General features: G+C 43.7%; 2 protein-coding genes across 2 annotated transcripts in view; both read right to left on the bottom strand.

The window, feature by feature from the left end:
• The window catches only part of LOC110531508 (cerebellin-1), a 25,167-nt gene extending 17,929 nt beyond the window's left edge, over window positions 1-7,238 (bottom strand). The window contains exons 1-2 of the mRNA XM_036987372.1: window positions 7,116-7,238; window positions 2,201-3,011 (exon numbers count right to left, since the gene is read on the bottom strand). Of these exons, the coding sequence (XP_036843267.1) occupies window positions 2,201-2,518 (318 nt within the window). The 5' untranslated portion in view covers window positions 2,519-3,011; window positions 7,116-7,238. The remainder of the gene's footprint in view (window positions 1-2,200; window positions 3,012-7,115) is intronic.
• On the bottom strand, window positions 6,905-16,022 carry LOC110531499 (nuclear factor 7, brain). Its single transcript, XM_021614708.2, has 9 exons — window positions 15,909-16,022; window positions 14,355-14,593; window positions 13,882-14,268; window positions 10,291-10,386; window positions 9,189-9,422; window positions 8,893-9,040; window positions 8,759-8,785; window positions 8,367-8,551; window positions 6,905-8,191 (listed from the first exon to the last, which is right to left on the bottom strand). Exons 2-9 carry the CDS (start codon window positions 14,589-14,591, stop codon window positions 7,724-7,726), a joined length of 1,782 nt encoding a protein of 593 aa, XP_021470383.2. The 5' UTR covers window positions 14,592-14,593; window positions 15,909-16,022; the 3' UTR covers window positions 6,905-7,723.

Here is a 16,022-nt window from a genome sequence, read left to right as displayed (position 1 = left end):
TGTAAAGAAGAGAGAGACGTAGAGGGGTGGGGGGAGAAGATGTAAAGAAGAGAGAGACAGAGAGGGGTGGGGGAGAAGATGTAAAGAAGAGAGAGACAGAGAGGGGTGGGGGAGAAGATGTAAAGAAGAGAGAGACAGAGAGGGGTGGGGGGAGAAGATGTAAAGAAGAGAGAGACAGAGAGGGGTGGGGGGAGAAGAAGTAAAGAAGAGAGAGACGTAGAGGGGTGGGGGGAGAAGATGTAAAGAAGAGAGAGACAGAGAGGGGTGGGGGGAGAAGATGTAAAGAAGAGAGAGACAGAGAGGGGTGGGGGAGAAGATGTAAAGAAGAGAGAGACAGAGAGGGGTGGGGGAGAAGATGTAAAGAAGAGAGAGACGTAGAGGGGTGGGGGGAGAAGATGTAAAGAAGAGAGGGACAGAGAGGGGTGGGGGGAGAAGATGTAAAGAAGAGAGAGACGTAGAGAGGTGGGGGGAGAAGAAGTAAAGAAGAGAGAGACGTAGAGGGGTGGGGGGGGAAGATGTAAAGAAGAGAGAGACGTAGAGGGGTGGGGGAGAAGATGTAAAGAAGAGAGAGACAGAGAGGGGTGGGGGGAGAAGAAGTAAAGAAGAGAGAGACAGAGATGGGTGGGGGAGAAGATGTAAAGAAGAGAGAGAGACAGAGAGGGGTGGGGGGAGAAGATGTAAAGAAGAGTGAGAGACAGAGAGGGGTGGGGGGAGAAGAAGTAAAGAAGAGAGAGAGACAGAGAGGGGTGGGGGGAGAATAAGTAAAGAAGAGAGAGACAGAGAGGGGTGGGGGGAGAAGAAGTAAAGAAGAGAGAGAGAGAGGGGCGGGGCGGGGCGGGGGGAGAAGATGTAAAGAAGAGAGAGACAGAGAGGGGCGGGGGGAGAAGATGTAAAGAAGAGAGAGACGGAGAGGGGCGGGGGAAGAAGATGTAAAGGAGAGAGAGACAGAGAGGGGTGGGGGGAGAAGAAGTAAAGAAGAGAGAGACGTAGAGGGGTGGGGGGAGAAGATGTAAAGGAGAGAGAGACAGAGAGGGGTGGGGGGAGAAGATGTAAAGAAGAGAGAGACGTAGAGGGGTGGGGGGAGAAGATGTAAAGAAGAGAGAGACGGAGAGGGGCGGGGGAAGAAGAAGTAAAGAAGAGAGAGACGTAGAGGGGTGGGGGGAGAAGATGTAAAGGAGAGAGAGACAGAGAGGGGTGGGGGGAGAAGATGTAAAGAAGAGAGAGACGTAGAGGGGTGGGGGGAGAAGATGTAAAGGAGAGAGAGACGTAGAGGGGTGGGGTAGAGAATATGTAAAGAAGAGAGAGACGTAGAGGGGTGGGGGGAGAAGATGTAAAGGAGAGAGAGACAGAGAGGGGTGGGGGGAGAAGATGTAAAGGAGAGAGAGACAGAGAGGGGTGGGGGGAGAAGATGTAAAGGAGAGAGAGACGTAGAGGGGTGGGGGAGAAGATGTAAAGAAGAGAGAGACGTAGAGGGGTGGGGGGAGAAGATGTAAAGGAGAGAGAGACAGAGAGGGGTGGGGGGAGAAGATGTAAAGGAGAGAGAGACGGAGAAGGGCGGGGGGAGAAGATGTAAAGGAGAGAGAGACAGAGAGGGGTGGGGGGAGAAGATGTAAAGGAGAGAGAGACAGAGAGGGGTGGGGGGAGAAGATGTAAAGAAGAGAGAGACGGAGAGGGGCGGTGAAGAAGATGTAAAGGAGAGCGAGACGGAGAGGGGGAGAAGATGTAAAGGAGAGAGAGACAGAGAGGGGTGGGGGGAGAATAAGTAAAGAAGAGAGAGACAGAGAGGGGTGGGGGGAGAAGATGTAAAGGAGAGAGAGACAGAGAGGGGTGGGGGGAGAAGATGTAAAGGAGAGAGAGACAGAGAGGGGTGGGGGGAGAAGATGTAAAGAAGAGAGAGACAGAGAGGGGTGGGGGGAGAAGATGTAAAGGAGAGAGAGACAGAGAGGGGTGGGGGGAGAAGATGTAAAGGAGAGAGAGACAGAGAGGGGTGGGGGGAGAAGATGTAAAGGAGAGAGAGACAGAGAGAAAGAGGGAGCAGGCGGAGGCAGAGAGAAAGAGCGAGATGATGAATCAGTTGGTGTAGCAGTTTACCTTAAGCTCTCATTGACGTACAGTTGGTGGTGAAATTTGTCGCTCACTTTTGGCCAGTATAGGTATTCAGTATCCTGGATGTTAATGTTTTATTGTCACACTCACTAACCTGGTCAAAATATATGGTCATAGTACGGTTGCTCATCTCTGAGGGTTCGTGGTTGGTGTTCCTGACAGCGGAGAATGCCACTCGACCAGTCCCCGACCGCACCGACATCCCCAGAGCGTTACCCGAAGGTTCCGATGAGGGGGTGGAGTCACAAACCACCAGGCACTTCCCCTCCAACACGATTGGCTCAGTGTCATTCTGAGCCCTGGCCCTCGGGGGACCAAATTGGAGGAACAGAATTAGTCCAAGGAACAAGGTGGGGCTTACGGACATTATGGGGCGGGGCAAAGATGAACAAGGAAGAGGAAGGCAGTGCATATTGTCTGAAACGGTTGTGAACTCTTGGGTGTTCTGGGGATGTTAGTTTATCTGTTTTGACAATTGAAAATGTCAGTTTCCACACACAGTTTCAGTAAAAAAAAACAATCCTTTGTGAAGATATGACAAATTCCAGTAAACCAATGTCTGTTTTTGCAGTCTTCTTGTCTCAACCACACAGTAATCCGCTAAATCATAGTTTAAATCCTTCCAGAATCTGTGAGAAGGTTGAAACTCAGAGGGTCAATTGATCCAAACCCACTGAATCTGAATAGTGGATGGTAGATGCCCGATCCCTTGGAACGCACCTTTGGGCTGTGGCTTTGATCCAGCCCCTCTTGCAGCCAAATTTGTCCAGGTCCCCAACCTGTGTTACCAGATTAGTAACACATGTCTGAGTGTTCCAAATGAACAGGTGTGCATCTCTCTCTGTCCCTCTGTCAGTTGGGAGCTGTGGAGTCAGGTGGTCAGGTGGTCCTCCTCAACCTTGACCCTGTAGTAGATAAATACAGTGGGGAGAACAAGTATTTGATACACTGCCGATTTTGCAGGTTTTCCTACTTACAAAGCATGTAGAGGTCTGTCATTTTTATCATAGGTACACTTCAACTGTGAGAGACGGAATCTAAAACAAAAATCCAGAAAATCACATTGTATAATTTCTAAGTAATTCATTTGCATTTTATTGCATGACATAAGTATTTTGTCACCTACAAACCAGTAAGAATGCCAGCTCTCATAGACCTGTTAGTTTTTCTTTAAGAAGCCCTCATCTTCTCCACTCATTACCTGTATTAACTGCACTTGTTTGAACTTGTTACCTGTATAAAAGACACCTGTCCACACACTCAATCAAACAGACTCCAACCTCTCCACAATGGGCCAAAATCAAAGGGCCAAAATCCCTGCTGCAGTGTGTGCAAACCTGGTCAAGAACTACAGGAAACGTATGATCTCTGTAATTGCAAACAAAGGTTTCTGTACCAAATATTAAGTTCTGCTTTTCTGATGTATCAAATACTTATGTCATGCAATAAAATGCAAATTAATTACTTAAAAATCATACAATGTGACTTTCTGGATTTTTAGATTCCGTCTCTCACAGTTGAAGTGTACCTATGATAAAAATTACAGACCTCTACATGCTTTGTAAGTAGGAAAACCTGCAAAATCGGCAGTGTATCAAATACTTGTTCTCCCCACTGTATATGCACTTGTTGTAGACATCTAATACTTCATGAACAAGAGTATCCTAGATTATACAACAGCTGGGTTTAATCCTTGATGCTGATTGGTTAATCCACATTCTAGCCACATACTAGCCACAAGCTACCACAGTCTAAATCTATGATGTTAAAATGCCTATTTACTCTTTTCCATCTCACAGCACAATCCATCAGCCCAGTCAGAGAAGTTATAAACTTGATCTCCCCTATGATAAGCATCTAGACATTATCTCCCATTTCTGTTAGACTAACATTTAGTTTTCAACAGTGCAGATTTGTATAAACCTTGCTTTCTGTCTCTCCGACATATGTAAAATTGTTTAAATTTTAAACTTCAATCTCCAGCTGTCCCATAGTAATGAACGTGTCGGGAGTTGGGATGAGACAGACAGGCAGGCAGCTTTTCTCAGCCTGTCGATGGCATCATTTTTATGGATACAGTGCATTCGGAAAGTATTCAGACCCCTTGACCACATTTTGTTACGTTACAGCCTTATTCTAAAATGTATTAAATTATTTCCCCCCCTCATCAATCCACATACACTACCCAGTAATGACAAAGCAAAAACAGTTTTTTTTTTGCCAAAAAAAATGAATAAACGGAAATATCACATTTACATAAGTATTCAGACCCTTTACTCAGTACTTTGTTTAAGCATCGTTGGCAGTGAATGCAGCCTAAAGTCTTCTTGTGTATGACGCTACAAGCTTGGTACACCTGTATTTGGGGAGTTTCTTCCATTCTTCTCTGCAGATCCTCTCAAGCTCTATCATGTTGGATGGGGAGCATCGCTGCACAGCTATTTTCAGATCTCTCCAGAGATGTTTGATCGGGTTCAAATCCGGGCTCTGGCTGGGCCACTCAAAAACATTCAGAGACTTGTCCCGAAGCCACTCCTGCATTGTCTTGGCTGTGAAAGGAATCTTCGCCCCAGTCTGAGGTCCTGAGAACTCTAGAGCAGGTATTCATCAAGGATCTCTCTGTACTTTTCTCCATTCATCTGTCCCTCGATCCTGACTAGTCTCCCAGTTCCTGCCGCTGAAAAACATCCCCAAAGCATGATGCTACCACCATGCTTTACCATAGAGTTGCTATTGGCCAGGTGATGAGCGGTGCCTGGTTTCCTCCAGACGTGACACTTGGCATTCAGGCCAAAGAGTTCAATCTTGGTTTCATCAGACCAGAGAATCTTGTTTCTCATGGTCTGAGCATCCTTTAGCTGCCATTTGGCAAACTTTTACTGAGGAGTGGCTTCTGTCTGGCCACTCTACCATAAAGGCCTGATTGGTGGAGTGCTGCAGAGATGGCTGTCCTTCTGAAAGGTTCTCCCATTTCCACAGAGGAACTCTGGAGCTATGTCAGAGTGACCATTGGGTTCTTAGTCACCTCCCTGTCCAAGGCCCTTCTCCCCCGATTGCTCAGTTTAGCTGGGTGGCCAGCTCTAGGAAGAGTCATGGTGGTTCCAATCTTCTTCCATTTAAGAATAATGGAGGCAACTGTGTTCTTGGGGACTTTCAATGCAAAAGACAGGTCTTTGTACCCAGATCTGTGCCAGAACACAATCCTGTTTCGGGAGCTCTACAGATCAATTCCATCAACCTCGTGGCTTGGTTTTTGCTCTCACATGCACTGTCAACTGTGGGACCTTATATAGACAGGTGTGTGCCTTTCCAAATCATGTCCAATCAATTGCACTTCCCACAGGTGGACTCCAATCAAGTTTTATAAACATCTCATGGATGGTCTTTGGAAACAGGATGCACCTGAGCTCAATTTTGAGTCTTATAGCAAAGGGTCTGAATTCTTATGTTAACCTTTTTGGGATAGGGGGCAGCATTTTCACTTTTGGATGAATAGTGTGCCCAGAGTGAACTGCCTCCTACTCTGTCCCAGATGCTAATATATGCATATTATTAGTAGTATTGGATAGAAACTCTGAAGTTTCTAAAACTGTTTGAATGATGTCTGTGAGTTTAACAGAACTCATATGGCAAGCAAAAACCGGAGAAAAATCCAACCAGGAAGTGGGAAATCTGAGGTTTGTAGTTTTTCAACTCAGCCCCTATTGAAGATACAGGTCTTTGGATTCAATAAAAAAAATTCCTGATCAATCTACACACAATACCCCATAATGACGAAGCAAAAACGTTTTTTCTGTTATTAGGTATTTCATTTTTTTTTTATTATACATTTCCAAAATTAAAAAAAAAACTTGCTTCGTCATTATGGGGTATTGTGTGTAGATTGATCAGGAAAAAAATGTATTGAATCCATTTTAGAATAAGGCTGTGACTTATCAAAACGTGAAAAAATTGAAGCCGGTGTTTGGACGATGCAGAGTATTGGCATGGTTTGCCGACCCTCAACTCGTCTCGGGCCTAACCCGTGCCAACATATCCTCCAAACACCGGCTTCTCTGGCGTTATCACTTAAATAACCCTTCAGAAGAGAGATTGACAATGAACACTGATTTACAGAGGAAGATAGTCTATAGTCTTAGAATCATAGTATTCTAAACTAACCCTGGAAGCAGGCCGAAATGAAATGCATTGATGGAATTTATAGTTTGATGTCAGGGTTAAGTAATGATATTAAAGCAGCTTCTAAGGAGTAGCGTCTACTGTACAGGTTGTATAGATGGAGATATAAGTGAGGGATGCGGAGGAGAGAAGGAGGAGGTTGAAGAAGAAATGAGCTAATGGATTGGCTTGAAGAGATAGAGAGGGAGGGGGAGGTGGCTGAGGCTATCGAAGCCATCTGGACACAGGAAGAGGGGAGGCAAGGAGGAGGAGAGGGAAGAAGAGGAGGAGAGAGGGAGGAGAGGAGGGGGGAGGAAAGGAATGCATCATCACTACTGAGCAACCATCTGTGGGATACACACTCCTGTCACATACACACATGTGCTCACACACACACACACACACACACAGTATAGTGCCGCACACACAATTGTGCGTGTATTCAAGCACGTAGGCAATTCCATATATTCATGTATATATGAAATTGCGCCAAACTGCATCCACTGGTCTATATTAGTGATGTCCTTGGAATTTAATGGATTGTAAAGATAATATCTGGGTGACTTTATCTGACTCCACCATAGAAGTACATTGTTTAAAAACGTACAAATGTACAATCCTAGAGAAGGCTACTTGCACCTTGGGGAAAAGTCTCTTTATTCACAAAGTGAGTTTATTACAGAAAGATGTTAATCAAACAGAGCAGTAAAGTGACAGAAATATGCTATTATGATCATAACAATAATGTCTTCAAAAACATTTCCCCCACATTACCAATTTTGATCAAATTAATGATACAACATTGGGAATTAAAACTTTACAACAGTTGAAATCTAAATCTTAAATCTTACCTTTGCAATAAATTGTATTTCTATGTTTTCATGTAGCAACGAGGAAGTTACTCCTTTTTCTGTTTCTTTTCTCTCACTTTTCCCTCCCTGTCTAGCATTCTCTCACTCTCACATGCTCTCTACACCCCACCCTCTCGCTCTCTCCCTCCTTTCCTCACTCTCGTTTCCCTCTCTCTAACCCTGCCCTCTTTCTCTCATTCACATCTCTCTCTCCCTCCTTTCCCTCTTTCTAACCCTGCTCTCTTTCTCTCTCAGGGAACCCCTGTGTTCAAACAAACATTTAATCGTATCACATACACGAGCATCACGTACAATGTCTGTTTGCTTTTGCCCGCAACCGCCTACCTGTTCTACACTCCTCCCTTTTCTCTCTATCCTCTCATTTCTTTCTTTCTCCTCAAAATGTAGAAAGCTAGTAAGAAAACAATCTCAAGGTGATTTTTAGTTCCACATGTTTTGCATTAAGCTATGAAATATAAGAATCAATTCTACCAAATCTGGATACAAAATCATAATTTAACTTTTATGCTTCTGTCATTGGTTCTGTCCATCAACACAGGTAGCATTTTTCATAAGTATCTCTCAAAGTCACTTGTCAGATAACAGCCTCAGAAGTGTTGCGAAACAGAGCCAACAGATGATTGACGGCTCCTCCCAGCGAACGCCAGAGCCGCAGGCGGGATCTTAGACCTCACAACTTCCTGTATAGGCCCCGCCTCCCCTTCCACAGAACAGATAACCAATGGGGCGGTGTTCTTCCCGTCGTCATGGAGACAGGGGTTAAAATACGGATACAGTGTCTCAGTGAAGCCGCATCCCCTGTAACTATAAATATGAGCCTTCGCCTCCATATTGTAAAAGGAGACCAATCCCTCCTCGAAATCCACAAACACCCCAACCTTCCGCGGCCTCTTTCTCAGGTGAAGGGGGACAGATGGCCCGGCACATGCGCTAAGATGGCTGCCTTTCCTCCGGCACATAGCCCAGTAGCCTTGGTCCGGCCTCACCGTGACACTCCCCTTCCTGTTGACAGACTCTTTAGCCACGCCCACATCCCAGTCTGTCTTGTCGCCCACCTGAAGAGCAGGGGTAGACAGACAGCAGTTAAATGTAAAATGTTTCTTCTCCATGCACTGTAATGTTGAGAGGGAGAGTCATGCCTATTCTCATATAATGTTCATAGTATTTTTGGTTGCGCCAAAGCTCACGTTGGTTAGTTTAGATTAGTTTGCTTTTTAAATCATCACCTACCTGGACTACCCAGTAGTGCCTCCCGGTGGCAAAGCCTTGCTTTCCCAGCACACAGACGCAGGAGTCAAACCTCCGAGGGTCAGCAGGAAGGGAGTGGTTCTGCTGGTATCCCAGACTCACCTGCTTCCCATCGGAGGACAGGACGAGCCACGAGGCGGCTGTGACTGGATCCAGAGTGACGTCCACTGTGGAAGGTCAAAGTTATTATACGTAAGTTATGTAAGTTAAATGTAAGATATGTATGTTTTGAAACATGACATTTCAATGGTATGTACTTGAGTCATAATCTTATTTACACAATAATGTATCAATTGATTCATTGATTGATTGGTTAATTTATTGACTGATTAAATGATTCACTCATTCATTTACACACACAAGCATTGACTCGCCTGCATATTGCTGGGTTCTCCTCAGCTCTGGAATAAGAATGAATAAGTGTTAACAATAAAAACCTTGTTGCAACATTAGTGAATATAGCATATAATATATGCTTAATACATTTTACAGCAGTAAAAATACTAACCCTCTTCACATAATCTATTTTCGAAGTCTCTGCAGGTGTCCACAAGCTGAGACATAGCAGCCCTCACAGTGTCCACACATAGATCGGAGTATACACTGATCTCAGACCAGTCCTGGGTGGGTGGAGGAGTGGAGAGAGAGGGAAAACTCTACAAAAGAGTATAACATTCAATTAAAATGAATTAAATTAGATTCAAATGTATTTATCCCCTCAGAGTGGAAATTAAGAAAGGCAGGGTCATTGTACAACATCACATGTTATATCAATGTGTCAGTATTAAGATAAATGACATTGACCTGTAGGAAGTGGAGATGGTCCTCTGTGTGTGAGAGCTGCTCCAGCTCAGTGCTTCTTCTCTGTAGTTCAATGATTTCCCGCTCCAGCTCATTGATGAGCCCTTCAGCGCGCCTCTCTGCTGCTTTCTGCTTCTCCTCAATCACCTCGATGAGCTCAGCCTGGCTTCTCTCGATGGAGCACACCAGTTTGCTAAAGGCTAGTACACTACCCTCAATCTCTTTTTCAGCACTTATCTACAAGACCAAACAAAGGAAAAAATAATTGAATATTAAAGACAATGGTTGTGAATGAATTGTCTTGCTAATGTATATTCATAAAAAACAAACATATTGATTAAATAAAACTGCAGAGGACCCAGAGTTGACCCCTGGAGTACACCACATAGATGAAAACAATGACAGTCAGGATGCTTATCATAAGAACTCACTCTACTGACAAAGTGTCCAATCCTTAAGAGGTTTTAAAGGTGCTACATGTAGAATGTTTCACCCATGTGGAAGCTAGGTGACTTGCAACAACTCTTCAGCTGGATATAAACAAATCTTCCACCTCCCCTGCATTCAATTTCCCCGCAACAAAGTGGAGAGGTTAGTGCTATCCGATATCCCAAGGATCCCGGATAGCATGAACCATGGTGGAGACTACTTTAATTTCAAACAAGCATAAAAACAATATTTTTGGTTATGGAAAATATATTTCACAGTGATTTAGATACTATAATGATTGCCTACATTATTTAGTCCTTGTGTTCTCACCTAAACTGAAATTGAGTGAAGAGTGCCAAATTATAGCAACCAGGAAATGACAGAGTGATTTCTACATTGGCCGCTTGCCCCAGTCTTCCATTGTTCGTTGTACTTGTGGTGGAGATGACGGCACCTTTTAGTGACGCCGATGTAAGAGAGGGAGGGTGAAATTTTCCCATCTTGAGAACAGAAGCAAGTCTGGCATTTTGTTGTCAAATAGAGAGTGTATATTTTAGAATTTTGTGTTGGCCAGTTTGAAATATTGAAACAGTTTGAAATATTACAAATTCAGAGGACCCAGAGTTGAGCCTTGGGGTACCCCACAACAGTCAGGATGCTTATCCTAAGAACTCACTTTGCTGAGCTCCACTGAGTGTTTGATCTCATCCATCTTCCTCAGTCTGTCCTGAACCATCTTCAACATATCTCCTTCAGTCTTCTTCATCTGAGTCTGTGAAGAAAAAACTGTAGGACTGGTCTGCTAAACTTTAATACAAGACACAATTTGGTAACACTATATTTAAAGCCTGCAGGCATTATGTTTTATTATGAACTAGGTGGTTCAAACCCTGAATGCTGATTGGCTGACCAAGGGTATGACAAAATATTTATTTTTACTGCTCTAATTACATCGTTAAGCAATTTATAATAGCAATAAGGCACCTCAGGGGGTTGTGGTATATGGCCAATACACCACGACGAAGAGCTGTATCCAGGCACTCTGAGTTGCGTCTTGCCAAAGAATGGCCTTAACCGTGGTATTTTGGCCATACACCATACCCCCACAGGCGTTTTTGATTAAATATAATATGTAAGGCTTATTTTACAGTACTAGTCAAAAGTTTGGACACACCTACTCATTCAAGGGTTTTTCTTTATTTATACAATGTTCTACATTGTAGAATAATAGCGAAGACATCAGAGCTATGAAATGACACATATGGAACTATGTAGTCACCAAAAAAGTGTTAAACAAATCAAAATCAATGTTATATTTGAGATTCTTCAAAGTAGCCACCTTTTGCCTTGATGACAGCTTTGCACACTCTTGGCATTCTCTCAACCAGCATCATGAGGTAGTCACCTGGAATGCATTTCAATTAACAGGTGTGCCTTATTAAAAGTACATTTGTGGAATTTCTTTCCTTCTTAATGAGTTTGAGCCAATCATTTGTGTCGTGACAAGGTAGGGGTGGTATACAGAATATAGCCCTATTTGGTAAAAGACTAAGTATATATTACGGCAATAAAAGCTCAAACAAGCAAAGAGAAATGACAGTCCATCATGACTTTAAGACATGAAGGTCAATCAATCCGGAACATTTCAGGAACTTTGAAAGTTTCTTCAAGTAGAGTCGCAAAAACCATCAAGTGCTATGATGAAACTGGCTCTCATGAGGACCACCACAGGAAAGGAAGACCCAGAGTTACCTCTGCCTCAGAGAAATCAACAAGCTATGGACCCTGGGACTTAAAACCTCCCTCTGCAACTGGATCGTGGACTTCCTGACGGGCCGTCCCCAGGTGGTAAGGGTAGGTCACAACACATCCGCCAGGCTGATCCTCAACACAGGGGCCCCTCAGGGGTGCGTGCTCAGTCCCCTCTTATACTCCCTGTTCACTCATGACTGCATGGCTAGGCACGACTCCAACACCATCATTAGGTTTGCAGATGACACAACAGTGATCACTGACAATGATGAGACAGCCTATAGGGAGGAGGTCACAGACCTGACCGTGTAGTGCCAGGACAACAACCACTCCCTCAACGTAATCAAGACAAAGGAGATGATTGAGGACTACAGGAAAAGGAGGCCCAAGCACGCCCCCATTCTCATCGATGGGGCTTTAGTGGAGCAGGTTGAGAACTTCAAGTTCCTTAGTGTCCACATCAAAAACAAACTAACATTGTCCAAGCACACCAAGACAGTCGTGAAGAGGGCATGACAAAACCTATTCCCCTTCAGGAGACTGAAAAGATTTGGCATGGGTCCTCAGATCCTCAAAAGCTTCTACAGCTGCACCATCGAGAGCATCCTGACAAGTTGCATCACTGCCTGGTATGGCAACTGCTCAGCCTCCGACCGCCAGGCACTACAGAGGGTAGTGCGCACGGCTCAATACATCACTGGGGCAAAGATTCCTGCCATCCTGGACCTCTATACCAGGCGGTGTCAGAGGAAGGCCTTGAAAAGTGTCAAGGACTCCAGCTACCCTAGTCATAGACTGTTCTCTCTGCTACCGCTCGGCAAGCAGTACCGGAGTGCCAAGTCTAGGCCCTTCTACACATTTACATTTGCTCTGTACCGGTACCCCCTGTATATAGTCTATTGTTATTTTACTGCTGCTCTTTATTTACTTGTTCCTTTTATTTCTTATTCTTATCCATATTTTTTAAACTGCATTGTTTGTTAGGGACTTGTAAGTAATCATTTCACTTGTTGTATCCGGCACGTGACAAATACAATTTTATTTCATTCGATAAGTTCAGTAGAGTTACTAGCCTCATAAATTGCAGCCTAAATAAATGCTTCACAGAGTTCACACATCTCAGCATCAACTGTTCAGAGGACACTGTGAATTAGGCCTTCATGGTCGAATTGCTGCAAAGTGTTAGATTCTTGGTTAAACTTGGAACATTGTTATACTCGAAAGTATACTGTCTAAGGAAGTGAAAGAGACTGGTTTTACATCAGAAGTTAATGGTTATCTGTAGGAACCAGATGGCTTTGGAATGTGTTGGGTCACAGGAAGTCACAGGATTGCTATAGGGGATACTGGTGGAGATCTTTGGATTAGGCCTCAAGAGGGTTGAGGTCAGGTCAGATACCTTTAAGGGAGAAACAATGGTTTATTATCCTATCACTTCATCTTCCTGTGGGACCATAACAGATGCAAGGATTGGAGAGAAGGATGAGTGACTAAATTGGAATATATATATACTTGTGGTGGTGGAAACATGTGTTGTCTGAATGCAGCTGTGTTGACACTCTGGGCAGAATAAACTTGGTTAAGCTTTCATAAATATCCATTCAGGTTTTACTCTGAGAATTGAACCTAACAAAAGAAATCAGTACTAAAGTACATCAATAAGAAGAAGAGATTTGCTTGGGCCAAGAAACACGAGCAACTGACATTAGACCTGTGTAAATCTGTCCTTTGGTCTGATGAGTCCAAATTTGAGATTTTTGGTTCCAACCACCGTGTGACTGTGAGACACAGAGTAGGTGAATGGATGATCTTCGCGTGTGTGACTTCCACCGCGAGGCATAGAGGAGGAGGTGTGATGGAGTGGTGGTGCTTTCCCGGTGACACTGTCAGTGATTTATTTAGAATTCAAGGCACACTTAAACAGTATGGCTACCACAGCATTCTTCAGTGATAGGCCATCCCATCTGGTTTGCGTTTAGTGGGACTATCATTTGTTTTTCAACAGGACAATGAACCAACACACCTCCAGGCTGTATAAGGACTATTTGACCAAGAAGGAAAGTGATGGTGCTGCATCAGATGACCTGGCCTCCACAATGGCCTCCACAATCAGCCGACCTCAACCCAATTGAGATGGTTTGGGATGAGTTGGACCGCAAAGCGAAGGAAAACCTGCCAACAGTGCTCAGCATATGTGGGAACTCCTTCAAGACTGTTGGAAAAGCATTCCAGGTGAAGCTGGTTGAGAGAATGCCAAGAGTGTGCAAAGCTGTCATCAAGGTAAAGGGTGGCCACTTTGAAGAATCTCAAATATAAAATATATTTGGATTTGTTTAACACTTTTTTGGTTACCATAATTCCATGTGTGTTATTTCATAGTGTTGATGTCTTCACTATTATTCTACAATGTAGAAAATAGTAAAAATAAAGAAAAACCCTTGAATGAGTAGACGTGTCCAAACTTATGACTGGTACTTTGTGTTATGCTTCCCTATGTAGGACATGTTCAACTTACCCTCATCTTCTTGCTCTCTCTCTCCATAGGGATAGTGTTGTGGCCCTTGTGGTCAGTATCAATGCATCTCACACACACCGGTGTCTGGTCCATCCTACAGAACAGCTCTAGGGGCCTCTCGTGCTTCCGGCACAGGCCTCGCGTGGCGAAGGTTGCTGGGTCCGTCAGCCTGTGCCTCTGGAGGGCCGGCTCTCTCTGGTGAGGCCCCAGGTGGTTCTCGCAGTACGACCCCTGACACACCAGACAGGACTTAACAGCTCTCTGCTTCGTCCCGGTACAGACATCGCAGGAAACTGCATCTGGCTCAGGACCGAGCCCTGGTGAACACTGTGACGCTAATACTCCTATGTCTTGATAATCGCCTTCATATGCCTGCTGGGCTTTGACCTTTATAATATATATCATATAAATAATAATATAAATATTATATTATAATAGTATAATGTATACACCTAATATATGCCATACATCACCTTTAGGGACCTCTGGAAGTGCTCAGTGATGTCCTTAAAAACGTGATTGATGCGTAGCTCTGGCCGACGGCGGAAGCTCTCCTTGCAGAGGGGGCACTCGAAGTGCTCGCGGGTGTCCCAGTAGCTTTTGATGCAGGTCAGGCAGAAGTTGTGACCACACGGGATGGACACGGGGTTGGTGAAGATGTCCAGGCAGATACAGCACAGAAACTGCTCCTCGGACATGAGGGAAGCCATGCCTTCAACAAGACAGAATCGACTGTTTTTAACAGAGCACTTCACCACTTTTCATCATACATATTTTCACAAATGTAGACACCAGAGGAGGCTGGTGAGGGGAGAAGGGCTCATAATAATTAATGGAATGGAACTAATTGAAGGGTATCAAATACATGGAAACCAGGTGATGTGTTTGAGACCATTCCATTGATTCCTTTGCAGCCATTACTATGAGCCTATCCTCCCCATGTAAAGTGCCACCACTGTTAGACACTGGTATGGTGCTGGAGAATGAATGTTTAAAAGTAGTGCCGTGTCCCTTTATGTACAGGAATCCTAAAAGCTTGGAATTTAATTTAGTGTGTTTGATTATCCCAAGGACGGAGAGAAAGAAGTCAAGGGAGAGTAATGTGAAACAAAGCAGATACTTTTATACAAAGGGAAGCCATGCCCTTGGAGGAAGTTACAGGAATCAGGAACCAAGTAAACAAGATTTTTCTCTGTTACATCACCTTTTATGTATCTTTTTGCATATATACAATTATGTTAAATGAACCTGGACCTGAACCAGTTTCTTTATTTGCATAAGATGTGTTCTTCTGTGACTACTAAACAACAACCAAATGAACCTGACAGGAACATTTACTGAGAAGCTGCAGCTGACATTTGTGTCATCATAGTCTCATGTTGCCTCCAAAATCACGTCGTTGTCACGCCTGTTTAGGGAAGCCTGCTTCTCCACAAGGTTAGTGTCAAACCATAAACGGGTTTGGTAGTACACAATCTCTAACCTCAGAAAAACAAAACAAACCAGTTGCTCATTGTCACATGACGGGAATGTACTTGTCCCTAGTTTTCTCCTACAGTGACTCAGGTGTTTGGATCACGCCCTATGAAATTGCTCAATAATTATTCTATTCTTGTGTTAATTATTATTATTATTTATTTTTTACATGTTACCGACAATGAAATGCTGCTGAGCAGGTGCAGGAAATACAAACAGTCTAATGTATGAGTTTTGTATAATTTCAGCGAGTGTAGCATGCTTCACAACAAGTCAATCTCGTTCAAGAATGCGTATATACATATTTCTATACCACATCTGTTTTAGAGGATTGGATTGCACAAAGAATATATGATTTATTGTATCATGTTCAAGGAGGTGATATAATTGTGCAATGAATAAAATTGCTTAAAAGTTATCAGCTTCAAGCTTCAAGACTTGGCCAAATCAAGGCTACATAATTAAAGTTATTTACATAATGGTCATTATCCTATAATATATAGAATAATAATATTCTATATTATGCAATAGTCTTCATTGATGTGACTCACCTGTGAGTAATCAGAACCAGGTAAGCAGAAAAAAAGTGTTTAGTCCGGTCCTATTCAACACGGGTGTGTTCAGTGTGTTGAGATACAGGTGAGCTCTTCCTGTCATAGATGGAG

The sequence above is a fragment of the Oncorhynchus mykiss genome, chromosome 9 (assembly GCF_013265735.2).
Source record: "Oncorhynchus mykiss isolate Arlee chromosome 9, USDA_OmykA_1.1, whole genome shotgun sequence".
NCBI lineage: Eukaryota > Metazoa > Chordata > Actinopteri > Salmoniformes > Salmonidae > Oncorhynchus > Oncorhynchus mykiss.
This window is presented reverse-complemented; position numbering and strand designations above follow the sequence as displayed.

What these genes read in the sequence shown, in the direction of transcription:
- LOC110531499 (XM_021614708.2), bottom strand. Translation starts at nt 14,591, where the DNA reads ATGGCTTCCCTCATGTCCGAGGAGCAGTTTCTGTGCTGTATCTGCCTG. An exon ending in AAATAGATTATGTGAAGAGG is followed by an intron (nt 8,786 to 8,892) that starts GTTAGTATTTTT and finishes TTCTTATTCCAG; the next exon opens with AGCTGAGGAGAACCCAGCAA. An exon ending in GGCACTACTGGGTAGTCCAG is followed by an intron (nt 8,192 to 8,366) that starts GTAGGTGATGAT and finishes CCTGCTCTTCAG; the next exon opens with GTGGGCGACAAGACAGACTG.